This window comes from Medicago truncatula, chromosome 5, assembly GCF_003473485.1.
Source record: "Medicago truncatula cultivar Jemalong A17 chromosome 5, MtrunA17r5.0-ANR, whole genome shotgun sequence".
In the NCBI taxonomy this organism is placed as follows: domain Eukaryota; kingdom Viridiplantae; phylum Streptophyta; class Magnoliopsida; order Fabales; family Fabaceae; genus Medicago; species Medicago truncatula.
In genome coordinates, this window is record NC_053046.1 from 27,129,179 (window position 1) to 27,152,294 (window position 23,116).

Here is a 23,116-nt window from a genome sequence, read left to right on the forward strand (position 1 = left end):
AGTATTAGTGAATTAGGTTATTTTAAGTATTAGTCTTACTTTAAGTCATTTTACTCTTTTAACCTTGATGAATGTATTTAAGAAGGCATTGTGCCACATTTGGAATTAATCAAACATTTCAAAAACTATCTTCTTCTCTTTAAAAACCTAAAACTCTCATTCAACACTATTCTCACATGACTTCTCGTTTGAACCGAATTCTATTCTAAATCATTAGAATTCCTACATTGAGACTTGGATTTTATCGGTTCCTCCCTAGAATGCATTTTTACCGTCTCTACATTGAGATGGGTAAGACATGGTCTCTGATGGGCCCTAACCTTTCGTTCATGTCTAACCACTAGAAGGTCTCCCTGCTCCTTAGGAGAAATCTTATCAACGGCCTCCTTCTCATGTGGCCTCGTGATATAAACATCCTTGGATGGAGTTATGATGTATGGATGTGAAATGGCAGACAATCATCTCATTTATCCAACTTCTGTCTCTAGACCAGTCGGAGAAGGCAAGCCCAAATCCTACGCTCTCAATACATGATCAAGATACTGAACGTAGCGTTTACTGATCTCCTGCCCGATTGTCTGGGGAATTGTATTCTCATGTAGAATCTTATGGATGGTTTGGACATAACCAAATTGGCGCATAACTCGATCCGACATATATTGGACCCTAAGAGGTATATATTTGAGACATCTAGAGTAAAGAATTATTGCTTCAAATGGACATGTATCACGGTGCCCGTGGTATGAGTTCTTGACAGTGGAGATACGATCCATGTGACCCAAATGTGAAAGTGTGGGATCTATGACTGCCTGACCCTTTAGGGAAACAAACATGATGACACTTGGTGTCGATCCTCCTTATATCCAGCCCAATAATCCCTAGCACTAACTTCCTAAAAATGCTGAAATATCGAATTTGCAACAACACCATATCATTATCATTATTAAAAAACATGTTTAACATGTAAATAAATGCGCAATTCTTTTTTTATTTATATATGTAACAAGTTAAGTATCCAGCTAGCTATGCAGTCTTATTATGGGATCCACTGTTAAACTCCTTGTACAAGTGAGCAAGAGAAGTTGCCCCTCGTGCTTAATTGGAAACTAGCTCCAGGTCTCATTAGTACTTCAGGTATATCATGTTCATATAGTTGGTGCTCTTTTCACTGAAGTGTGTAACCCTTGCCAAGTATAACAGATAAATGCGGATAACCTGATTGTGCTTCACCTGCATCTATCCAACATTGTAACACCCCAATTTTTAATATAAATTTATTAGTATTATTGTTATTTAATATTAGTAATATTAGTATTATTAGGTAATTGTCTGTTGATGTTTTCGAAAAAAATTGTGGGTATTGAGCAAGTAGATGAATCAGTTAATTGTTGAAAAATAGGAGATTATTAGAGATTAAGGGAAAAGACATATTTTTAGCAAAAATGAGAGAATAGAGAAGTATTAGTAAGATGGAGGTTTAATTAAGTAAGTTGAGTAGTGTTTTAATTAAATAAATAAAATGAGGTGTAAATAGTGGAGCTGAATAGTTATAATAGAATTAGTAACCAATTTGAGGGTGTGGAGAAAGTAGACCTATTAAAAAGATTAAGAGAGAAACAAACACTTGGTGGTTATAAATAGAGGAGTAGATTAGAGAATTAGGGTTACAACAAAAAAGAGAAAAAGATAGCGGAGGCAAAAGAAGAAAACTAAGGTTAAGAGGAAAGGAGGCATAAAGAGACGGCCAAGGAGAGATTCAATCGTAGGAATTCATCAATTTGCATAACATCAAGGTAAGGGGGAGAATCTTTCCACTTTAGGGTATCTTATCTATGATTGGAGGAACGTCTTTAATTTTAATTATGTTGTTGTTGTTATGATGAGACTGTGATGAGAGATTTATGATGAACGAATTAAAAGATGAAGTTGAAAGATGAGAATTGAGTAAAACTTGTTTAACTTTTTGAATTGAGTTTTTTAACCATAAAAAGAGTGGATAATCCAGTAGGTTAACAAAGAATTAGTGTTCAATTGATAGTGTAATCATGGGGTGAAGATTAGGGTCGAGTTTGGAGAGTATACGATCAAAAACGGAGTCGAAAAGGGTTCCCGAAGTGAAAACGCAGCATAACTGTGATTTTGCTATCACCGTGCATTTCTTACTGTCTCAGTTTGACAAGTTTAAGTTCCGAAATGGGTTTAAGTGTCATCATGAAAGTTGTATATATGGATGTTATCTTTCACTCGCCTTTGGATTGACTCGATTTAAGCGTCTAGAACTCTAGATATGATCAAAATATTACACTGGGGTGAACATGGCCGTGCTCTTGTCGATTTATGTAACCGATAAACAAAAATAAAAACTGGGACTTTTCTATTCATAATTAGGTTTTGATGTCTTCATGAAAGTTGTAGATATGGATGTTACATTTCACTAGCCTTTGGAGGGACTCTATTTAAGTATCTAGAACTCAAGATATGATGAAAATACTACATAGGGGTCAGCAGGGTCGTCCTCTTTTTCCAAACATAGAAAAATCAATTTTCTGTCACTTTATGTTCTGAATTAGGTTTGGGAGTCTTCATGAAAGTTATGATTTAATTTTAAACACCACATCTGGGTTATGCTGCATTTTTCAAGAAATTTCAGCACACCCTTTTTATGGACTCTAAAACATCTATAAAAGCAATTAGAAGTGTGTAATGTAAACGTAAGGATTCCTAAACTATATATCTAAATGAGAAAGTGTGTTTAGGCATAAGTAGAAGTGATTACCTCAAAATAAAGGCGAGTCTAAAACATGAACTGATGATAGTGACGTAAGAAAATATATAGTAATTATGAAACTATATACGAAGATAGAATCTTAAGCTTAATGAGCCTAAAAGAATAGGGGGAAAAGGGTAAGGTGTAGAGTCAAAATTAACAAGTAGAATGGAGAAATGGTTTAAGGTAATGAAGATGCTAGGTGAAGGAATAACATGAACATAATTGAAAATATAAAGGCGTAAGTTAAAGTAAGGGATAATGTTAGAAACATTGATAATGATGAAGTAACAAACTTATGTTAAAATGAAATGAGTGAGGTCAATTTAAGAGTGTATATGATGCTGAGAGAATTGATAGGACGAAATAGAATAGGAATAGAAAGTTGTGTATTAATTAATGATTAATGTAGGGATACGGCGTGTTGCCGTTAGTATGAAGTGCGTAGTAAATAAGGGGAGCCAATATTGAGTGCAAGTTTTAATGACAATGTTGAGAAATGACAATGTTGAGTAATAACAATGTTGTGTAATGAAGAAATCATAATGTTGAATAATGTTGATTAATGATGACGTAAATGATGAGTCTGACATATGAAATTCTGTTGTAGTTATGAGTTATTGATGATGTGTTATATGTGGTCTTTAGAGAGTCTCACCTCATGCATCATATCATATTTAGAACCATGTTGTTCAGTAACACAACTCTAACATACAAATTTTGATTAGAAACATGTACTGGGATGCATATAAGTCTAGGAACAAAATGCATTTGCATATGTCTCATGTTAGGTGAATATGAAGTATATGTGATATGTGTCAATGTGATGTATTGTGCGTGATATATACATTTTTTTTATGTGTTAAAATTGAAAAATTATGATAATGATGATGTGTTAATGATGTTGTATAACCTGATGAAGAATTGTGAATATGTTGTAAATGATGATCAAATGATGTTATGCCTATTTATATATTATTCATGTATCCCAATATATGTTATGATGAATATTCTCATCCCTTTGTTGTTGTTGTGTATTATGGTGTCTGTACTCTTGGGGTACATACACTAAGGACGAGGAGCTCTAGTGTGCGGGACGTTTAGAAGGTGGCGACGAAAATATACTTTTGTAACTATTATCTAAATATTTATGTTGTCGAATAATCATGTGCTCTGATCTGTAACACTATGGATGAGGTCAAACATTGAATGTTTAATTTTAGGAATCTTAAGTATTTGAATCATTATGATATTTTCCACAATGACGATTGAGGATCAGACATGTTTATTTTATGAAATATGTTTTAAGTATTTTCCGCATTCTGAAATATGACGTATTATTTATTATTCGAGTGAATGATTGATGAGTATGTATAACATCCTTTTTGTTTAAATTTATTCGCATTATTTATTAAATCAACGTTGGGAATTAGGGTGTTACAAACATCACCATCTTCCTGAGCGCCATCTTCTTCCTGAAGAAGCTTCTTAAAATATGCCCTCAACCAGCCGAAAGGTGGATAAGCACCCTTCATATTTTTGAAATCAAATCAACTTCATCAGACCTAGAAGGAGGACCATTGAAGTTTAGGAGCCGACCCTTGATTGGGAGATGCAGCAGACATGACATGTCGTCAAGTTTCACTATCATATCCCCAATCAAAAATATGGAAGCTAGATGCCTCTTTGTGCCATCTCTTAACCATTGCTCTTACATCCTTTTCAAATTGGCTTCATGTATAGCCTGCAGGTTTTTTCCGTTGTTCACACACTTTAAATGGCCACGCCACTAATTAATATCAATACGATCCAGTTCAGTTTAATTAATAAAAACATTGTTCAAAGAATTAAATTTATAAAATCTTACTACTCATCATACATTATCATGGCCATGTGAAAATGGTACTGAGTGAGCACAGGCACGTCATGTTAGCCATCAGGATAGTCATCCATCGATTCTGGCTCCACCTCCATCTCCTTTTGAGGTTCGTCATCACCATTTTCCTTCTCCACCTCCACCTCCTCGTGCTCTATTTTGTGTTTCTCGGGCTTGGGCTAGTTCGCCTGATATGGTATGGAGCCTTCCGCACGACACCACTGCCACTCGCCTTCCTACTCTCCCTTCTGTTTCGTTCCTATGTGTTCACTCTTGCCTAACAAAAACAGTCATGTTAGTTCTCTCGTTTCTAAGGCGGTCTTTCCGGTCCAAATCTGAAACATGCAAAATCACATAAGCAATTAACAAAACTCCACAAAATTGCCAAAAACAACATATACTTATACAGTTCGGATTATATAATCCAAATTAGGAACAATATGGTTCGAATTATAAAATCATAACAGGTTCAGTAATTCAGGAAAAATGTTATCCCAATATCGATAATTCGAGAGAATAATATCTTACCTTGTGTCCGCCGTTTGAAATTGTTTGAGATTGTCTTTCAGCCAAAAAAAAAACCTCATGAAACACAAATGTTGGATTTTCAGATTTTGGGGTGTGAGATCCAAGTTTTAGAGCAAAATAGAAAAATTGGATAAAATATATATAAAAAATGTTTGAATTATAAAGTTCGAAATATGATTCAGATTCTATTATTTAAACAAATAGTAGTATTTTAGAAAGGAAAAAAAAAAAAAGGTTGCATGAGAAATACAAATGGTGCATAACACGTAGATTGAACAATAATGGTCTATCCCTCCCTACAAAAAAAAAAATACAAAAACAATAATAGTCCAATTTGTGTGACGGCCACGGCATGCGTTTGTAATGACATTCCTAGCAATAGATGTAGAAAGACACAAATAAATGTCCCTATAGTGACAATGATAACGACAACGGAGAAATCAGTAATCACTCAAACAATGTTAGATTAGATATATTTAAGAGAAGTGTTATTTTTACGAAAATCAATATAGAGATAAAGTAAAAAATAATGTCAGTATAAGAGAGAAAATTGTCATTAAAATTGTTAAAAATAGATGTTCAAATATCATTTTGCTATTTAAAAAGAGCAATGTTTCATTGACACCGTAAATTTATAGAGTAATAATATTTGAACAACTATTTTGTTACAACTTTTGGGAGAACTTTGTTGTGTTATCTTTTTATTGATCAAAAACAATATAGAGAGAAAAAGGAAGAGAAAGAATAAGAACATAATGTGAGTATGAGAGAGAAATTTGTACAAAAGTTGTACAAAAATGGTTGTACAAATATCATTTCTCTAATTATACCCTCCATTTAATAAACATTAAAAAACTATTTAATAAATAAAACAAATTAGGTAAGATATTCTTTTTATCCATAAAATAAGAAATAAAAAAATATCGTAAGAAAACAAATGAATTTTTTTTTTTTGAGCAAGAAAACAAATGAATTTATTAAAATCATAATCACTTAAACATTTAATGATAACTTCTTTTAGAAGATATATTTAATGATAACTTTAATTTCCAATTTTTTTTTTTACTTTTAGAGAATTTCTATTTTAATTATGTTATTAAGGAAATCTAATCTTATTCCAATGCAGACTTTTTGTTTTTTTTAAAGAAAAGGACTTATATCATTTCACTAGTCAAAATGTGTTCAATACAATCAAGTGGCTCAACTAAGAGCTGGAAACTAGCTGATAATAGGGCCGCCTTTGCTAACTTATGGACAACCTCATTTGCTTGTCTCCGTACAAACTCAACACCAGAGTTTTCATAATACTAACTAAATAGGATTTAATTACATTCATTAATAATAGCACCATATTCCGTATAATCTTGCTTGTTAGAGGCAAAGCTGTCGACAACCTTCTTCGAGTCAAGTTCAAAGTCTATTGATGCTAACCAATTCATGAACCCATTGAATAGCTGATAACAAACCCAACGCTTCTCAAATATGCACCTCATGCTTGTGCTCAAAACATTCCTTCTTCACAAGCACAAACGTGCCTTCTTCATCTATAATACATACACCAATATCCACTCGGTTGTCATTATTTGGAAAGCTTAAATGCTTTTTTGGTCCCTTAAGTATTTAATTGGTATTGCTTTGGTCCCTTAACTAAAAAAAAGATTGTTTGAGTACTTTAAGTTTTATTATAGTCTCGTTTTGGTTCCTCCTATTAGGCTTCCGTTAGGGTTTAAAAAAAAAGTTAATTCCTGGACACGTGTCACCTTGTCATTGGCTCTGAGTTTTTTTTACAAAAAAAAAAATTACAAATTTTTTTTAAAATATATGTTTTAAAAATAAATAATCCCAAAGCCAATGACAAAGTGATATGTGTCCCAGAGTTAACACGTGTCACCTTGTCATTGGTTATGGGAAATTTTTACAAAAAAATAAAATATATATATTAAAAAAAATTCTAAAAAAAATTCTTAGAGCCAATGACAAGGTGACATGTGTCCACACTTAACGTTTTTTATTAAACCTAACGGAAACCTAACAGAAGGGATCAAAGCGATACCAATTAAATACTTTAGAGACCAAAAGAGCATTTAAGCCTATTTGAAAAGAAAGCGCCTTCTTTACCATTATAATAATTTTTAATAAAACATAATATTTTTTTTCTGATTATTACTTATATAAAACTCTTTTTTCACTAAAAATGGTAAACAACTTTCTTTGAACTGAACCCATTTGGGGTTGGCCTAGTGGTTGGCTTGGGATCTTGGAGTTTGCTCCTCCAGAGGTCTCAGGTTCGATTTCCTCTGGTGCCAATTTCGGTGGGCTAAGTCCATACAGAGCTTGCTCTGGCTTTAAACAGGACCCCCCCAAGTGGGCGGTCGGATACCGAGTTTTCAAAAAAAAAAAAACTTTCTTTGAACTGTTTTATAGAGGGAAATATTAACTAAAGACATTTTTTTTTTACAAAAAATGAACGCATATTATTAACTAATTTTTTTTTTTATAACCAAGAAATTTGTATGAAGTTTTCACCGTGATTTATCAATGACTAATTTTTATCGAAAAACTTGTAGGGCTCATAAGGTGGGTTCTTCCCTCTCAACCATTTCTTTTTTCAATATGCATGAGTCATATAATTTGAACCTCTAATTACATGTTTAAAGAGTCAAAATCTCTTATCATTTGAACCAATATATTGTTGGTGGAAAGTAAATATTTTATTCTCAATTGCAAGATTTTATATAAATAAGAAAAAAGAAAAGAAAAAAGGCAACTGATGGGTCAAAGTCAAACTAGACGGTGTGAGATGGGTTTCTTTGCTTGTTCCTCAAGCCTATACCAAGTCCTATAAGTATACAAATTAATTCATTCTTTCTTCTCACTTCCAACACAATTTTGATTATCATTGATAAATTTGAAACTAGAAATGGCATCTGCAGGATTTGGACTAGCTGAAACATACGTGATGCAAAAGATGTACAATGAAAAAATGAAGAAAATAGCACATGAAGAGAAACAAGATGTTTCTCCTGGTATGGTTAGAAAGGATTCTATTCACAAAACATCAATTGGTTGTTTCTCCTTTTTTCCCAAACATCAGCATAGGAATATTTCTCGGATATCAGATTCCAACGACTCATGACTTCAAATTGTGTTACATAATTAATTCTTCATTCTTTTTTTTTTTTTTTAATCTCCAATAGATGCTGATTAATTCATCTTGTTGGTTAGAAAATTATATTATTTGCAAGTGAACATGTAATGAACTGTTCTATAAAGTATCAAATTGTAAGTTTGTTTATCCAATGAATTAATATTATCATTTTGGACGTCTAAGCTCTTTCTCAACTTAGTCTTTTTGTGCCACTCTTCTGGTTAGTTTATGTTTGTTTTCAAGAGAAACTCACACTTGTAAGATGAGTGATTAAATCTGGCATCGTCTCTCAATGAATAAAATATTGGATATATAAGAGAGTTGATGAACTTCTATATATGTTCATTTATATATTTACTTTATTTTAACTATAAGACTATCATTTGATTCGGTTGTAGAATTTTCAGATTAAAAATATATTATTTGATATCCTTGATTTTGATAGGATATTGATAACTTGTAAAAAGTTAATTTAAAATTTAAATTCATTTTGAATTAATATTAGTTAAATAAAAAGATGGACAAAAGGGTATAAAATGATTGAATTAATGATGAGTAATTCTTATTCTTTGATTATGTATTTTGTCAATATCAGTAACTAAAATACTTTAAATTAAGGTTGAATGATGAACCTCTATATAATTGTTTGAACTATGAAATCTATGATGTCTTCTTTTAAAACAATTTGAATTATGTTGTTGAGTATATTTTATGCTAAAGGATTTTCAACGCCGGATCAACTTTGAACTATGTAATCTATTACATAATACTTATCAAATATTATCGTAGTCCCGTTAGCATTACTCAATTGGCAGAGATGTTGCAGTATGCGGTTGTCGGAATTCAAATTTTAAATTTCTTACTTATTCATCTTAATTGATGAATTTTTACCCACTATATTATTTTTAAAAAAAAAAGTTTTGAATTAAATATATCCAATAATTTCAAAATATTGTATTAGTTTTCAAACATTCCGAGTAAAAATCTACCTAACCATATATCGAATTTCACTTTTTTTTTGGGTCAAGGAAAAGTTCACTTTTTTAGTCAACACAATACGATAAAAAGATTGGCAATGTAATGATGATGAAAAAGAAATGGTATTTCACGGAAGCTTCACAATTTTGCTTGGTCACCAAGATTGATATGTCTACTAGCTATCAAACAAAAAACATCACTATTGATAATTTATTGCGTATGACAATAAAATGCAAACATGTCTATATATACAAATGAACAAATCAACTACATAACTGACCCAAAAAAAAAAGTCACACTATTGTATTGTTGAAGAGTGAAGAGGACGTATAAGATGGCAGTGGGAGTTGATGTTGCAGAAGCATGTGTGTTAAGAAAGATGTGTAAAGAAAAAATGAAGGAAGGAGAAGAAGCAAAGGGACCCAAGAATAGCATGATTGAAGCAAAGACCCAAAGATCAAGTGGATGTTTGTTTTGGTTTTCTAAGAAGCTAGGAAGAATTACACGAATTAGAGACATCAATGAGACCGAGCGGAAAAAGAAGGTATTGATTAGATAATTTTGTCCTTACATATATTATGCAGTGTTTTTACCAACTGAATTAAACTCACAGAGATGTATTATATTATATAGTGATTAATTCAATATGTATTGATTTGTCAAATGAAATAAAATATTCAATATATATTATATTGTTGTATGTTTTGATGTTATTTGTGTTCGTCTTCACCACATGGGCGAAATCGTGAACAATTATTTGCATGATTTGTTTGTTTAATCTGAAGCTCCCACAACATACTCACAATCTCAAAATAACTCATACCTCCGACGTAGACGACTATTAGACTATTATTCATGTTCATCATTCATCAAAAAATATATATCAATGAGAAATTCATATAAATCTATGTATGCATCACTCCCAGTTTAGAATGCAATGCCTACAAGCATAAATGATTATGGAATTTTCCAATTCAATTAGCAACGAGTTGTGGGTTCTACAACAGTGTGACACCACAACGTGGGGCTAAGTTAAAGTGGGTCCTACAATAGAGTGACATCACATTATAAGTGTTAACATAGAATTTTCCATATCTGCACAACTTAATTACTCTTGCAGTGTTATGTATATCTATTAGTGGATGTCGATCTATTATCCTTCCACATGATTGTAACTTCCACGAGTAAGTGGATTGTAAAGTGTCTATTCTTTCACCTATTTGTATCTTATAAATATGACCTATAATGCAAAGTAAAGGTACACTTGTGAAGCAATGCAATATACTCTTTTATTCTCACTTTATCCTTTTCTCTCTACTTTTATATGTTGTACAATATCATGCAATACTTTAGATTAATTTCATAACACGTTATCAGCACGGAGCTCTAAACAATCCAAGGTAAAATTAATTCCTATTTTTTTGGTATTGCTTGCTGCGTTATTCTATCACTACTGTTAATAATATCCGGTCGTGTATGTTCATTAGCATGTTTTTGATAATGACTATTATAATAATATCAATAAAAATATTGATGCATGCATGGTGAACTTCTTGTTTTCTTACGGAACTATGTTTTTGGTGGTTTCTTAATTGAGCAAATAGTCACTTTGTTTTCTGACTCTGCACCTCGCTGTCACATAGGTCCCTGACTCGGATTAAATACAAATAAGTCTCTGATTCTGCACTTCTGTTATCACTTTAATCTCTGACGTTAAAAAATTTTGTTAAGTGATGATGTGGCGCATATGAGGTGTCACAGGGACCAAAGTGAAAGTAGAAAATGGTCACTTTGGTCTCTGAACCAAAAATCAATATTCCCAAATTGAATATCAAATTCCTAAATCCTTAAATCTCAAATCCATAAATGTCATCTAATTCTCTCTTTTGTTCAAAATTAATCTTCCATTAAACAAATCTTATTGTTAGGTCCCTAACTGTGCATACTTACTATCAGTTAGATCCCTGACAATGAATTAGCAAATCCATTAGCATCTATTACTCTTGATTATTGTTATATTCACATGATAATTCATATCATTACCGCATAGGTCTGAGCATACAATAATCAAGAGCTCAAGATATGTTCAAATGATAATTCATTTCTATTGAATTTCTTTTAACATAATTTCTAACTCAAAATTTGTTCTACTTAGTAGGTACTAGTGCTACATCTAACATAAGTTGTTTATGTTTCCAAGTTTATTATCAAATTTCTCACTTTAATTTTTTCTTTCATGAGAAGTTAAAGCAACTAAAGCATAAGTTCTTTCAGATTTTTTTTTTCAAGAAATTTTGGTTTTTTAATGGCCTATAAAGGGTGTTTTTAGAAAAATAAAATTTTTACGAGGGTGCAAATCAAACCGAAAATTTTATAGGGGCGAAAACCGGAAATGACATATATTACAGGGGTGAAAAGCACTATTAACCCGTCTAGATTTAATACAATTCACAATGGGATCCTAGAAACACAATCTCCGAGGATTACCACCAATAGGCAGGCCCAAGTACAAGAAATGAACCTTTCCCACTTTACAATTCAGCACGGATGCAGCCTCATTCAACCAGGAAAGGGCGATGTTAAGAGCCTCAAAAATAATAAGAGTTGCCCTTAAAGCACAGACATTGCCCTAGCTTATAGTTCAATCAACAAAGTATCATCTGCAAATTGAAGATGAGACACACCAAACTATTTGACCTCCCCAATACTGTAATCAGTGAATAACTGAGTCCCAACCAACGATTCAATCAGGATATTAAGTCCTTCTGCCACCAACAAAAACAAGAAAGGAGACAGCGGGTCACATTGCCTTAACCCTCTCTTAAGCGGGAAATCGTCAGTGGGGCTGCCATTCACTAAAACAAACGTTGTGGCTGTACTGACCCACTTTCTAATCCACTCTCTCCAAAGCACAGGAAAAGACATACGGCCCAAAACAGAGTCCAAATACCCCCAATCTACCGAGTCATATGCCTTTTCAAAATCCACTTTGAACAAACATAAGGTTTTTTTTTGTTTTTTACGAGCCTCATCAACAACTTCATTATCTATCAAAATCCCATCCAGAATTTGTCTATTTTTTACAAAAGTTGACTGAGAGTCCGAAATAACATAAAAAATAACCCAACACAATCTATTATGGGAGCTATCGACTTTAGGAATTAGAGTAGTAAAAGTAGCGTTGATACCTTTGGTCAATTTACCATTGTGGTGAAACCCGGACTTTTGAATCTGTCACAATCCCAAATAGCTTCCTTAACTTCATCCAATGAAAAAGGTTTAATTAAACTCATACCCTTTGCCACAGACAAGGAACAAAACTGCATATTTGAGACAATGGGTCGGTCCACATTTAATGACTGAAAATGCCCCGCAAAATGCGAGAAAACAACATTACGGATAGGGTGCACACCCTCCACCATCACACCGTCAACCAAAATAGAACACAATGCATTATGGCGCCTCCTCCGAGAGCACAACTGACAGTAGACCACACCTCCACCTCAGAAGTATCCCACACCGACAACAACCCCCCGGATGCCCCTTGAGAAGGACGAAAGGAAAAAGAAACCGGATGGTTACCCCACAATGAAGCACAAAAAGCATCGTCACACACTTGCAGCTTTGTTTCTTGTAAACACAAAATAAATGGATTTTTTTTCTGTTACTAAAGAACGAACCTCCTTCCTCTTTTCAATGCCATCTAACCCCCGCACATTCCAAGAAATCAACCTCGTCTCCAACACCCTCACCCCCCACCCCCCACCCCCCCCCCCCCCCCCACACAAACCACCTCCGACACCTAACAACCACCGCCTAGCCGTACCCCTTCCCTCCCCATCCTCCTGACAGCGTGCCTCACCCCTCCCTCTCCCTCTCTCATTCCTCGCTAACACCCCAAACATATTATGAGTATCCCCTTGAAAGGAACCCCAATTGCCTTACCAATGTCCTACACATCCTCCACTGCCACCTTCTTATTCCCATGCAAAACCACCCAATGAGACCAATCATTATTCACCGAGGCTGATGAAGAAGTGCCATCAGATGCATTTTGTGACACCACATCCACCGTCTTCTTAAGCCTATCTGAACCTTGTCGCTTCCTGACTTTTTTCTTTAGAATTTTCAAAACAAATGAATGATCTTTACATGGTAACCTTGCCACTGTTTTTAGACTATGCATAGAATGACGTAAGACTCCATCCATTTTCTTACGCTTCTTGACAATGGTACCAACCTAAATAGTTGAATCCCTAGGTCGCACCACCTTCTTTCTAAAGGATGAGATAACACCATCATCACCATGGTGTTGATCACTTAACCACTCAAGGCTCCACGCTCCCGATTCTAAAGAACGAGCAGCCAGGGGTGGACAAGACGACCTACGGACTCTCCGGCCATTTTTCTTAGGACCCGAAGCCACACTATCAGCTGAAACAGAAACCTTGTCTTTTAGCAAGTTATAACTAAAAAGTGGATAATTACACCTTAAGGTGTGAGTTGCTAAAAGACACCTTCATAAAAATTAATGTGTATCAAGTGAGAGGAGTATTTATGGTGAGAGATGAGAGGAACAAATATTGACCATTAGATTAAATTGAATGGATCAGATTAAGTTGTTCACACTTTCATTTGTTGTAGACTAGCAACATCTTCATCCCTGCAACCCTGCGCCTTCGTTTTCTCCCTCAGGAACAATTTTGATTTTGTCAATTACAGACTCATAATTCTTCAAATCCAATCCGACTAAAAATAACTTAGAACTAGAAAGCCTTGGATTTTTAATAGAGTAAAACAACAACAATGAATGAACATAGTAATTTTATGGTCTTCTTTGTCAAATTTTCACGCTTCCGTCTTTATTGAAATTAACTTAGAAAAAAGAAGTTATGTGGTGTCTATTTATGATTTATGAAACTAGTATTAATAACTCCATTAATGATCTTACGACAACATATGTTACAATTTAACCTAGTTAAATTGCGTCGTTCGCCAAAGAAGAGAGTATAAAACCCTAGATTTCCACTTAAATTTCATTAACATAATTGAGAAATAAGTAATTGGTACTATTAGGAACGGGTAAAGAATTTTGGATTATCAATCCTAATTTTCAAATACGAATCAATTTTTAAGATTACTGATGCAGATTCTCAGTTGAAAAAGCATTAGGAAAAGAGAAGTACAAATTTAAATCTGACACAAGAAAATCACAAATGAATGAAAACTTTAATAACATAATCCAATAAATAAAAAGAAGTTCATCTATATCCCTAATCAAAGAGGTTTAGTTACTCATTGCAACAAACATCATAACAAAACAATAGAAAAACATATCTTAGAGAGAACAAGAGGAGGATGAAGACCCTCTTCCTTGGAGCTCTGATGTTTAACCCTTGCCTTGAACCACTAGCTTTATAAATGAATAATAATATGTTCAAGGGTGTCTATTGATAGCATATGCTTACTTAGGGTTTAAGAGAAGAAAAGTGGGCCTTTTCCACCGTTTCATCTTGAAAAACAAGCTACGGGCAATTTCTACCCGCAGCTGTACGTATATGCACATGACAGGGGCAGATGAAGTGCATGGGGCAGTGGTAAAACTGTCTCATGCACAAGTGGCACATGGCCTATGCGTAGGAGGCGTATGAGGTAGACCCTGTGTGCGAAATCTTGCATTCTCGTCCCGTTTTTTTATTGTTCTTCCGTCTGGAAACTCCTAGGAACTTGAATGAATTTTCTTCACTTTGCATTATCTACAAAAACCTTCTAATATCCATTGATATTCAATCTTCATATCCTTGATCGTTCATGTGATGTCTTAATTTTTCGATTTACATGATTTCTCACTATAAAACACTCAAAACACATATGAAGTTGCATCATTTAGGATAAAAATGAAATACAACAACTCCAGTGAAAACAATACAATATGTTCCTCAAACCATTGAGAAATCCTCTAACTCTCATCTTATTTGTCTTCAAATGCAAATAAAAGTACTAAAAACATAGCCAAAAATAATATATGATGCTCTGTCATCAGTTGTACTTTGGCATTTGTTTTCTTTGATTCGCTTCATCTAGTTGATGTACCATTGTTTATGTCCTGCAAAATGGTTGCATTGGACAATTTTGTCTAGTTTTTAAATTGATTTTGTCAGTTATGAGGGATCTTCCCCTCGTTATAGATAGTGGTTTCTTTTTATTGTTATTTCGTCGTATTTTCTTTCTCCATTATCGCCTTTTATGTCTCGCATAGAGGTTTCCTTATTCTTGAAAACTCTTTTCCTCAAGTTGAAAATTTCATTACTCCTTACAGATATTCACTTTTGGGAGTTTCTTTATTCCACGAAGCTTTTTTTGAGTGACGTTGAACATATGTTTACATTCAGTGGTAAACATAGTCCTTCGTCATCTACCCATATTACGTTTATTTTATCCTTGTAACAACTTTATTTATTAGGTTATACATCACTCTAATTTGTTACCCGTAAAAAACACTCTTCCAACCCTGCTGCTACATTGTTTCCGCGAACTGCTACTTCAAACATCCTCTAACGTGAAGTGTGAGTAATCTATTATTCAATCGTCTACATCGTGTTGATATCGATTACATCGTTATTGTTTCTTTACTCTATTATCCTTATTTAATTTAACCAAGTTTAAGCGTAAAACAATAAATTAATTTTAAAATTTCTCCTCTCCCCTTGTGAACCAACACATTTTTAATTAAAATCTCTCTCATCCCGTCCTCTCCCCTCTTTTGAACAAACATATATTTAATTAAATTATCTACCCTCCCTTTCCCTCCCCTCCATTAAAACCCCTCCCCTCCCATTTGTTGAACCAAAAGGACCCTTAATATAATATTAGAGTGTTTAGATAACGAAATAATTCAAGATAAGGCAGAAATAAAGTGTTATCGTTGTGCTATAATTTATGGTCCTTTTGACATAATTTTGTGCATATAATCATCATTTCATCATTGGAAATATTATGCGATGATCTATGACAATCGTGGAACCATCAGAAGAGCACTAAAAGCATAATTCGAAAATACTCGCATATCGTGCCACAAATTTCAGCAGTGTGACACGATTTATCTATTAAGACACTAGACACGTAAGATTAATTTCTCATAACATGGCACGATTTTGCAGTTACATAACCAGGTCAATAAATAGACCTTTGAGCTAAAGAATATTCAATATTCACTTTTGAGAAACCCTTACCGCGCAAGCTTCTGATCTAAAATCAGTCTCTCTCAAAAATTTTGTTTGGTCATAGCTAACATAGTTGATAGTAGAGGAATTCTTCTTATGTGGACTCAGTAAAGGCATTATTTTTCGTGCAGCACTCGTGATCAAACTTTGTTCCTACCATCAAAGGTTTTGCGCTACAAGAGGTAATCACTCAATCACGGATTCATGATCATTTGTAATGATCCATTGAAAGTAAAATTTGGTTTATATTGCAATTATGTATGTTCATAATTTCCCTTCAAGAAATTCGTCCCACTTTAGAAATTGAGAAAATTAATATGTATTGTAGAGAAATCACTTCGGTAATATCAGAAATACTCTCTTCTTTCCTAATTATAAGCAAATTTAACTTTTTAGGTTCATCAATTAATGATGTATGTGGTCCTTAATATAAATCATATGCATCATTAATAGAATGAATCTAAAAAGTTAAATTTGCTTATAATTAAGAACGGAGTGAGTATGACTTTGAGAGTATAATTTTGTAAAAAGAAATATTGATACTCTATTTTAAAATTGCTCTAATATTTACTAAATTTTGTATATTCTTATTTATAAATATTTGAGGTTTAGGGCGTCACACTAACTTCTCAAGTTCATCAAAATGAATATGTTGTATCTACACACCAAAATAAATTTAATGAATATTTAATTGTATTTTTCATGGAAATAAGCCTATAGTCATCAAAATTAATGAGATTATAGTTTCACGTCTCTTTAGTTTTAACAAAACATGACCCATTAATTTTAATTGTTAGAACCGAAGAGACGTGGATCTATAATCCCATTTATTTGGATGATAATGCGCTTATTTCAATGAAAAATACCATTAAATATTCGTTAAATTTCTTTCGGTGTGTAGATAGAGCATATTCATTTTGATGAACTGGAGAAGTTAGTAGTACACCCTAAACCTCAAATGATATGATTCCTACTTAAAAAATGATAACATCTCTTGAATCATACTTAAAGTATGGCCAATGGAGAGATTCAAAGATCATAAGCAAATCCTAATAACTAGTAAATAATTCAATGGCAACAATTTAATTGAGTTTTGAAAATTCCTAAAAAAATTGATTTTGATGAGTTACACTTACATAGGAAGGATAAAGTACAAGTCTTGTAAAAATCGTGAGAAACTGAAAAGCAAAACATAAGAAATTTGTGTATAAAAATATGCATATCCCTTATTTTAATCAAATTATAAATGTGTAGTTTTCTATGGTAAAATCATCTCTACTTAAAACATATTTCCATAATATTTATGAATTATTTGGAGTAAATTCTAATAATTTTTTTTTTTTTTGGTAAATTCTAATCATTATGAATCATAAACAGATGTGAATGAGCATGTGGGATAAATCATCAAATTCCAAAATTTCATATGCATTAACTTGTACAACGTTTCTTTTTCATTTTTGTAATATTTTTTCCTTTTCTTTCATGAAAGGTTAAAACAATAATAAAAAGTTAGTAAACAAGTTTATGATTAACAAGTTTTTATGTAACCTCCTTACTAAAAACTAAAATTGTTTAATTGATGTAAAGACATCATGAGCTTTATATATTATAAAGTGATCAAATCATTTTCTATTTGTTAGGGAGCAAAATATGGGTGAAATTATAAAATTTGTTTACTCTAGAATCATTTTTCTTTCACTATTTCTTTTGGCAACCGATACCCAAGGTGAGACAATTTTCCATCCTTTTACAATACGCTTCTCTAATTTGTAATTAACATTTTATCTCCTTTTATTAACATTCTTATTTTTTTACATGGCAGCACTTATTGAATGTTATACTTACTTTGATTGTCCTAAAGATATGTGTATTTTTCCTTCTATTGTGGTGTGTGTTAGAAATCAATGTGACTGTGTTGAAATGTTTTAGACTAAGCAGATTGGGCGGTGAAGAATGAGGTTTTGCATTAGAAAAAGATCTAAGAAAATTAGAATATTTCATGAGTTGTCAATTAGTTATTGTGTAATGATTGGATTTTTTTTATATCCTTTCTTATTTTTTTAAATGATTCATAGGAGAAGGTGGAGATGAACTTCATAGGAGAAGTATGATTGATAGGTAGAAACATAGGGAAAACCATTAGAATTCATCATATTTAATTGTATTGAAAATGATTCAGTAATGAGTACATGGATGGTTTTAGAATGTCAAAAACTTTAGTTACCGTTATAGCATTCTAAAAATAATCTTTAGTTTTAGTAGAAGGTTTTAGAATGTCAAAAACTTGAAGCTGACAATTGGCCTTATCACATTGCAGATGCAATAGAATCAAAGTTCATACTTTTCCAGATATCAAGTTAGAGGATTAGAGAAAAGTGGGAAAAAAACCTCATTACAAAGAAAATTAAGTGCATTGAATAATATAAGAAGTTAACTATTTTTCATATGTTGAAGGTTAAGAAGCTTATAAGTTTATGAACCTAAAATTCTAGGCCTTAAACAATTTAAGAGAGTAAAAAATTTGAGCCCTTAGGCTTTGTTTGGGAGTTTGGAGGGGAAGGGAGGGGAGGACTTTGGCGGGTTGAAAATATATAGAAAAATGGACAAAAAATTCACATTTTTTGAAAGAACAGTTTTTTAGAGAATGATAAGCTAATACTTATGATTAATATACTTTTAATTTTAAAAATATTATAGCAATATAGATTGGATTTGAAAAATTCATATAAACTCTCCATAACCCCCCTCCCCCCAAAAAAAAAAAAAAACTCTTCCCCAATATAATTTTTAAGTTCCCCCAAATAAGGAGGAATTTTTATTATGAATAAAAAATTAACCCCCACAGCCCTCTCCTCCCAATGTCTTATATTTCTTAAACATAGGAAAAAGTTATTAGTGTCCTTCTAACAATGAGGCACTCACGATCGCATGTCTTAAACATGTTCAAGACCGCCACTAACTCAAAATAAACTAAAGTACTACGTAAATATTTCTCACCATGGTTTTAAATATTTGCAGCCGTTGTCATACTAAGAATTTTGAAATCCGTAACGACATTGCAACCATAATTTCAACCGGAAATCTATCACAATTATTTGTATTTTTTGCCGCAATATAAAAGTTTTAGGCGTAATATTAGAAATCTAAATTTGCAATTTAAAACCATGCTTGGAGAAATGCAATCATTGGATATAGTATCTACACCCAAAATATCAAGGTTTGGTCCTAGGTCAAGATAAGATGATGATTTTATTAGTAAACAAAACTTTCAAAATAAACGCAATCTTGCCAAGAAATACAATCCCTAGCCATTGAAGAGTCTAAAAGCTTAACAAATGCATGTATCTAACAAGTAACAAACTCATCAACTACGAACTGTCCTAATAGGATGCAGAGGCATTACCCCAAAAATACCCTTAGGAGCCACTTTGCAATTCAAACAATTTCCTCTACTATTTGCACCACCTATTATCCCATTCTCATTTTCCACAACAACCTCATCACTAAAACTCTTTTGAACATTGTCCTTATATTCATCTTCTTGTTCATCTTTTTCTTCTTCTTCAAAACTATCATTAGTAACAACACTTTGATGAACATGAAGATCATTGGTTTCTTCATGTGGTCTTGTTGGTGGTGATGCTAACTCCTCTTCTTCTTCTTCTTCTTCTTCTTGTTCTTGTTCTTGTTCTTCGTCACTTCTCGCAAAGAAATTGTAATCGTCATGATCAAGTGGAACAAGCTCCAAGGTGAGTCTACCATTTTCTCTTCGTGCATGAAAATATTCATGATGTTTCACTTTCTCTTCCTTGATGATCAACCTACCCTCATTAGTGTAGAATCTTTTCAACACATATGGCATATGGGAAGCAAGGTTTTGTGTTTGAGCTAAGAAAGGTATAGGAGGAGGAAACTCTTTCTTCTCTTCCTTATTTCTAATACACCTTCTAACCTTCTTGTTATCCTTGGATGGAGCAAGAGCATTGTGATGATCAAAGTTAAGGAAGTCAATGTAATCGTTGCAACTCTCGTTGCCAATGTAGTCGTCGTCGTTTGAAGGGTAGGGTTTGTAGCCGAAGGGCATGATTTGTTTGAACTATGAAGATAAATGTGGGTAGGTTTGTATAATGAGAAGGAATGAAGGATATATAGAGAGATAGAGGTGAAAAAAACAAAAAAAGAGTTAGGGCTAGTGAAAGTAAAAAGATGGGGTGTGAAAGTGAAATGTTTTGAATGAAGAGATAGTAGCAGGGAGAGGAAGTGAAGTAAGTGGCTAGGTTTTCGTGAAAATGGTGGCAAGCAATGAAGAGAGAATCGAAAAGGATGAAACAAAGACAGCTAATATGAGTGCTGGCTCTATTTATGAGTGTATCCGAATCTGATTCCTGTGAAAATTTCAAATTCCAAAATCAGAAATCCAATGACACATAAGAAGAAGAATGAATTTGGTCAAAACTTAATTCAAATTTAATTCAATAATTTCACAGCAAAGCAATGATCATCATCTCTACTAGGAATTACTCCCTCCGTGTCAAAATATAAACAAAATTCACTTTTTAGGTTCATTCATTTAATGATGTATGTGGTTGAATGAATGAACCTAAAAAGTGAATTTTGTTTATATTTTAAAACGGATGGAGTAGTTAAAAGAAATTGAGGTGGCAATCACTATGATTATTGAGTGACTAAAATTACAATATGATAAAGTTACTTAATGTCACTCAATAATAAAAAAAAATAAAAAGTACTCCCTCTGTCCCTATATATAAGATCCTTTTGCCAAAATCACGGGAATTAAGATAGTGGATATTTATATTAAAGTTGTTTGTAATCACTATTGTTTTTACAATTTTATCCTTTAAGAAAGAAGGTTAGTTTATGTTTTCAACATATTATTTATTGTTGATTGAATAAAAAGATGTATAATAAATAGGGGCATGTATGTAAAGAAATAATTAATGTAGTTGGAAATAAAAAAGGGGTCTTATAAAAAGGAACAAAAAAAATTCTCAAAAGGGTCTTATAATTAGGAACGGAGGGAGTATATCCCTCCCTCAATTTTTTTTTTTTTTGTAGTGAGTATAACCTTAACGTAGTAAAACAAAGTAGATTTTTACTCTCCTAAAAGTTTCATTTAATTGTATAATTAAAGGAAATAATTGTCAAAAAAATATACTTGATTTATATTTTGAAAGGGTCAAAAATGACCTCGATTATTTATTATTGTCTTCAATTGAAATTAATGATTTAAATATGAAAAAATTACCGTAGTAAGTAGGAGATCATTACTCGATAAAAATCATTAAATTTGTAATCAAATAAATAATTGTCACAAAAATTACTTGATTTTTTTTTGAGGGACTTGATTTTTTTTATAAGACTTACTTCAATTACTTATTAATGTGTTAAATTGAAATTAATAACGATTTAAATTACATATATGTAGTAAGTAGGTCCCTAGTCTCCAAAAACATTCATTTAATTATAATCGAAGAAATAATTGTTACAAATTACTTCATTTAATTTTTTATGTGAACAAAAATTACTTCAATTCCTTCAAAGAAAAAATAGTTCAATTATTTATTACTTTAGTAAATTACTTTGATAAATTGAAAATAATATTGTTTATGTTTTTCATAAGAAGATCCTACTATCCTTTCAGTAAAAACAAAAAAAAAAAAAAAAATCCTTACTCTACAAGAAATTTAATCATAGAAATCACTTGAAATGGTTATATTCTTTGGAAGGACAAAAATGATTTTAGAAATAAAATATTCAGAGAAAATACCACTACCAAACATAAATGATCTTTTTCAACAAGTTGTAACAAAAAAAAATGATCTCTTACAAAAAAGGAAAAAGATTAAAAGAGCATTTATTTTGTTGATATGAAGTTGAAAAAAATAAAAATTAAGTTAAAACATATAATTTTTATCCTAAAATAGGATATTATATTTATAATCTCAATCAAGAAGAACTTTTTCAATATCCCAAAATTTTTTGGGTCATGATTCCCATCATTTATGCACAGATCATGCCTCTTTTTACTCGATTTAACATAATTAATAAAAACTGATTTTTGAAATATGAATATAAAATCACACTATGAATTTACAAACTATTTTTTATGAATATAACTATTACTCCTATTCATGCAACTTAATTATTCAGTGAAAAAATACTACTTAATTATTTAAAAAACTAAATATATTGGATTTAAAATAAATGTACTTAGAACATATATTAAAAAATAGAAGGAAATACATCAAATCATTCCAGATGAACAGGAGATGTAGAGTTAAAATGAAATGCAGTTTGACTATACACATTGGCAGGTGGGTTGAACCAAGTGTTAATTGTTATTTCATGCATTGGTTAATTCCAGTTGGTTTCCATGCATGATAACTTGTACTTCAATTTGTACTTTATTCTAATTTCTAATTTATAAAAAAAGAAACATAATAAAATTAATTTGATTCTTTCCTTATATATATTTGATACAAAAAAAAAAATACAAGTGAAGGAAATAGAGCTGGCATTCACAGATAGATGCAAGGCATGACATGATGCCATTGTTTGAATTTATTTTGTAACTA

General features: G+C 32.2%; 1 protein-coding gene and 1 long non-coding RNA gene across 2 annotated transcripts; one reads left to right on the forward strand and one right to left on the reverse strand.

The window, feature by feature from the left end:
• The first annotated feature begins 16,517 nt into the window (after nt 1-16,517).
• On the forward strand, nt 16,518-18,734 carry LOC11431987 (uncharacterized). Its single transcript, XR_003012159.2, has 3 exons — nt 16,518-16,702; nt 18,161-18,246; nt 18,343-18,734. It is a non-coding gene; the product is annotated as an uncharacterized lncRNA (long non-coding RNA).
• A 1,070-nt stretch (nt 18,735-19,804) lies between these two features.
• On the reverse strand, nt 19,805-20,604 carry LOC11435454 (uncharacterized). The gene has a single exon (XM_039834708.1). It carries the CDS (start codon nt 20,602-20,604, stop codon nt 19,885-19,887), a length of 720 nt encoding a protein of 239 aa, XP_039690642.1. The 3' UTR covers nt 19,805-19,884.
• Nucleotides 20,605-23,116: the final 2,512 nt, after the last annotated feature.

What these genes read in the sequence shown, in the direction of transcription:
- LOC11435454 (XM_039834708.1), bottom strand. Translation starts at nt 20,604, where the DNA reads ATGCCCTTCGGCTACAAACCCTACCCTTCAAACGACGACGACTACATT.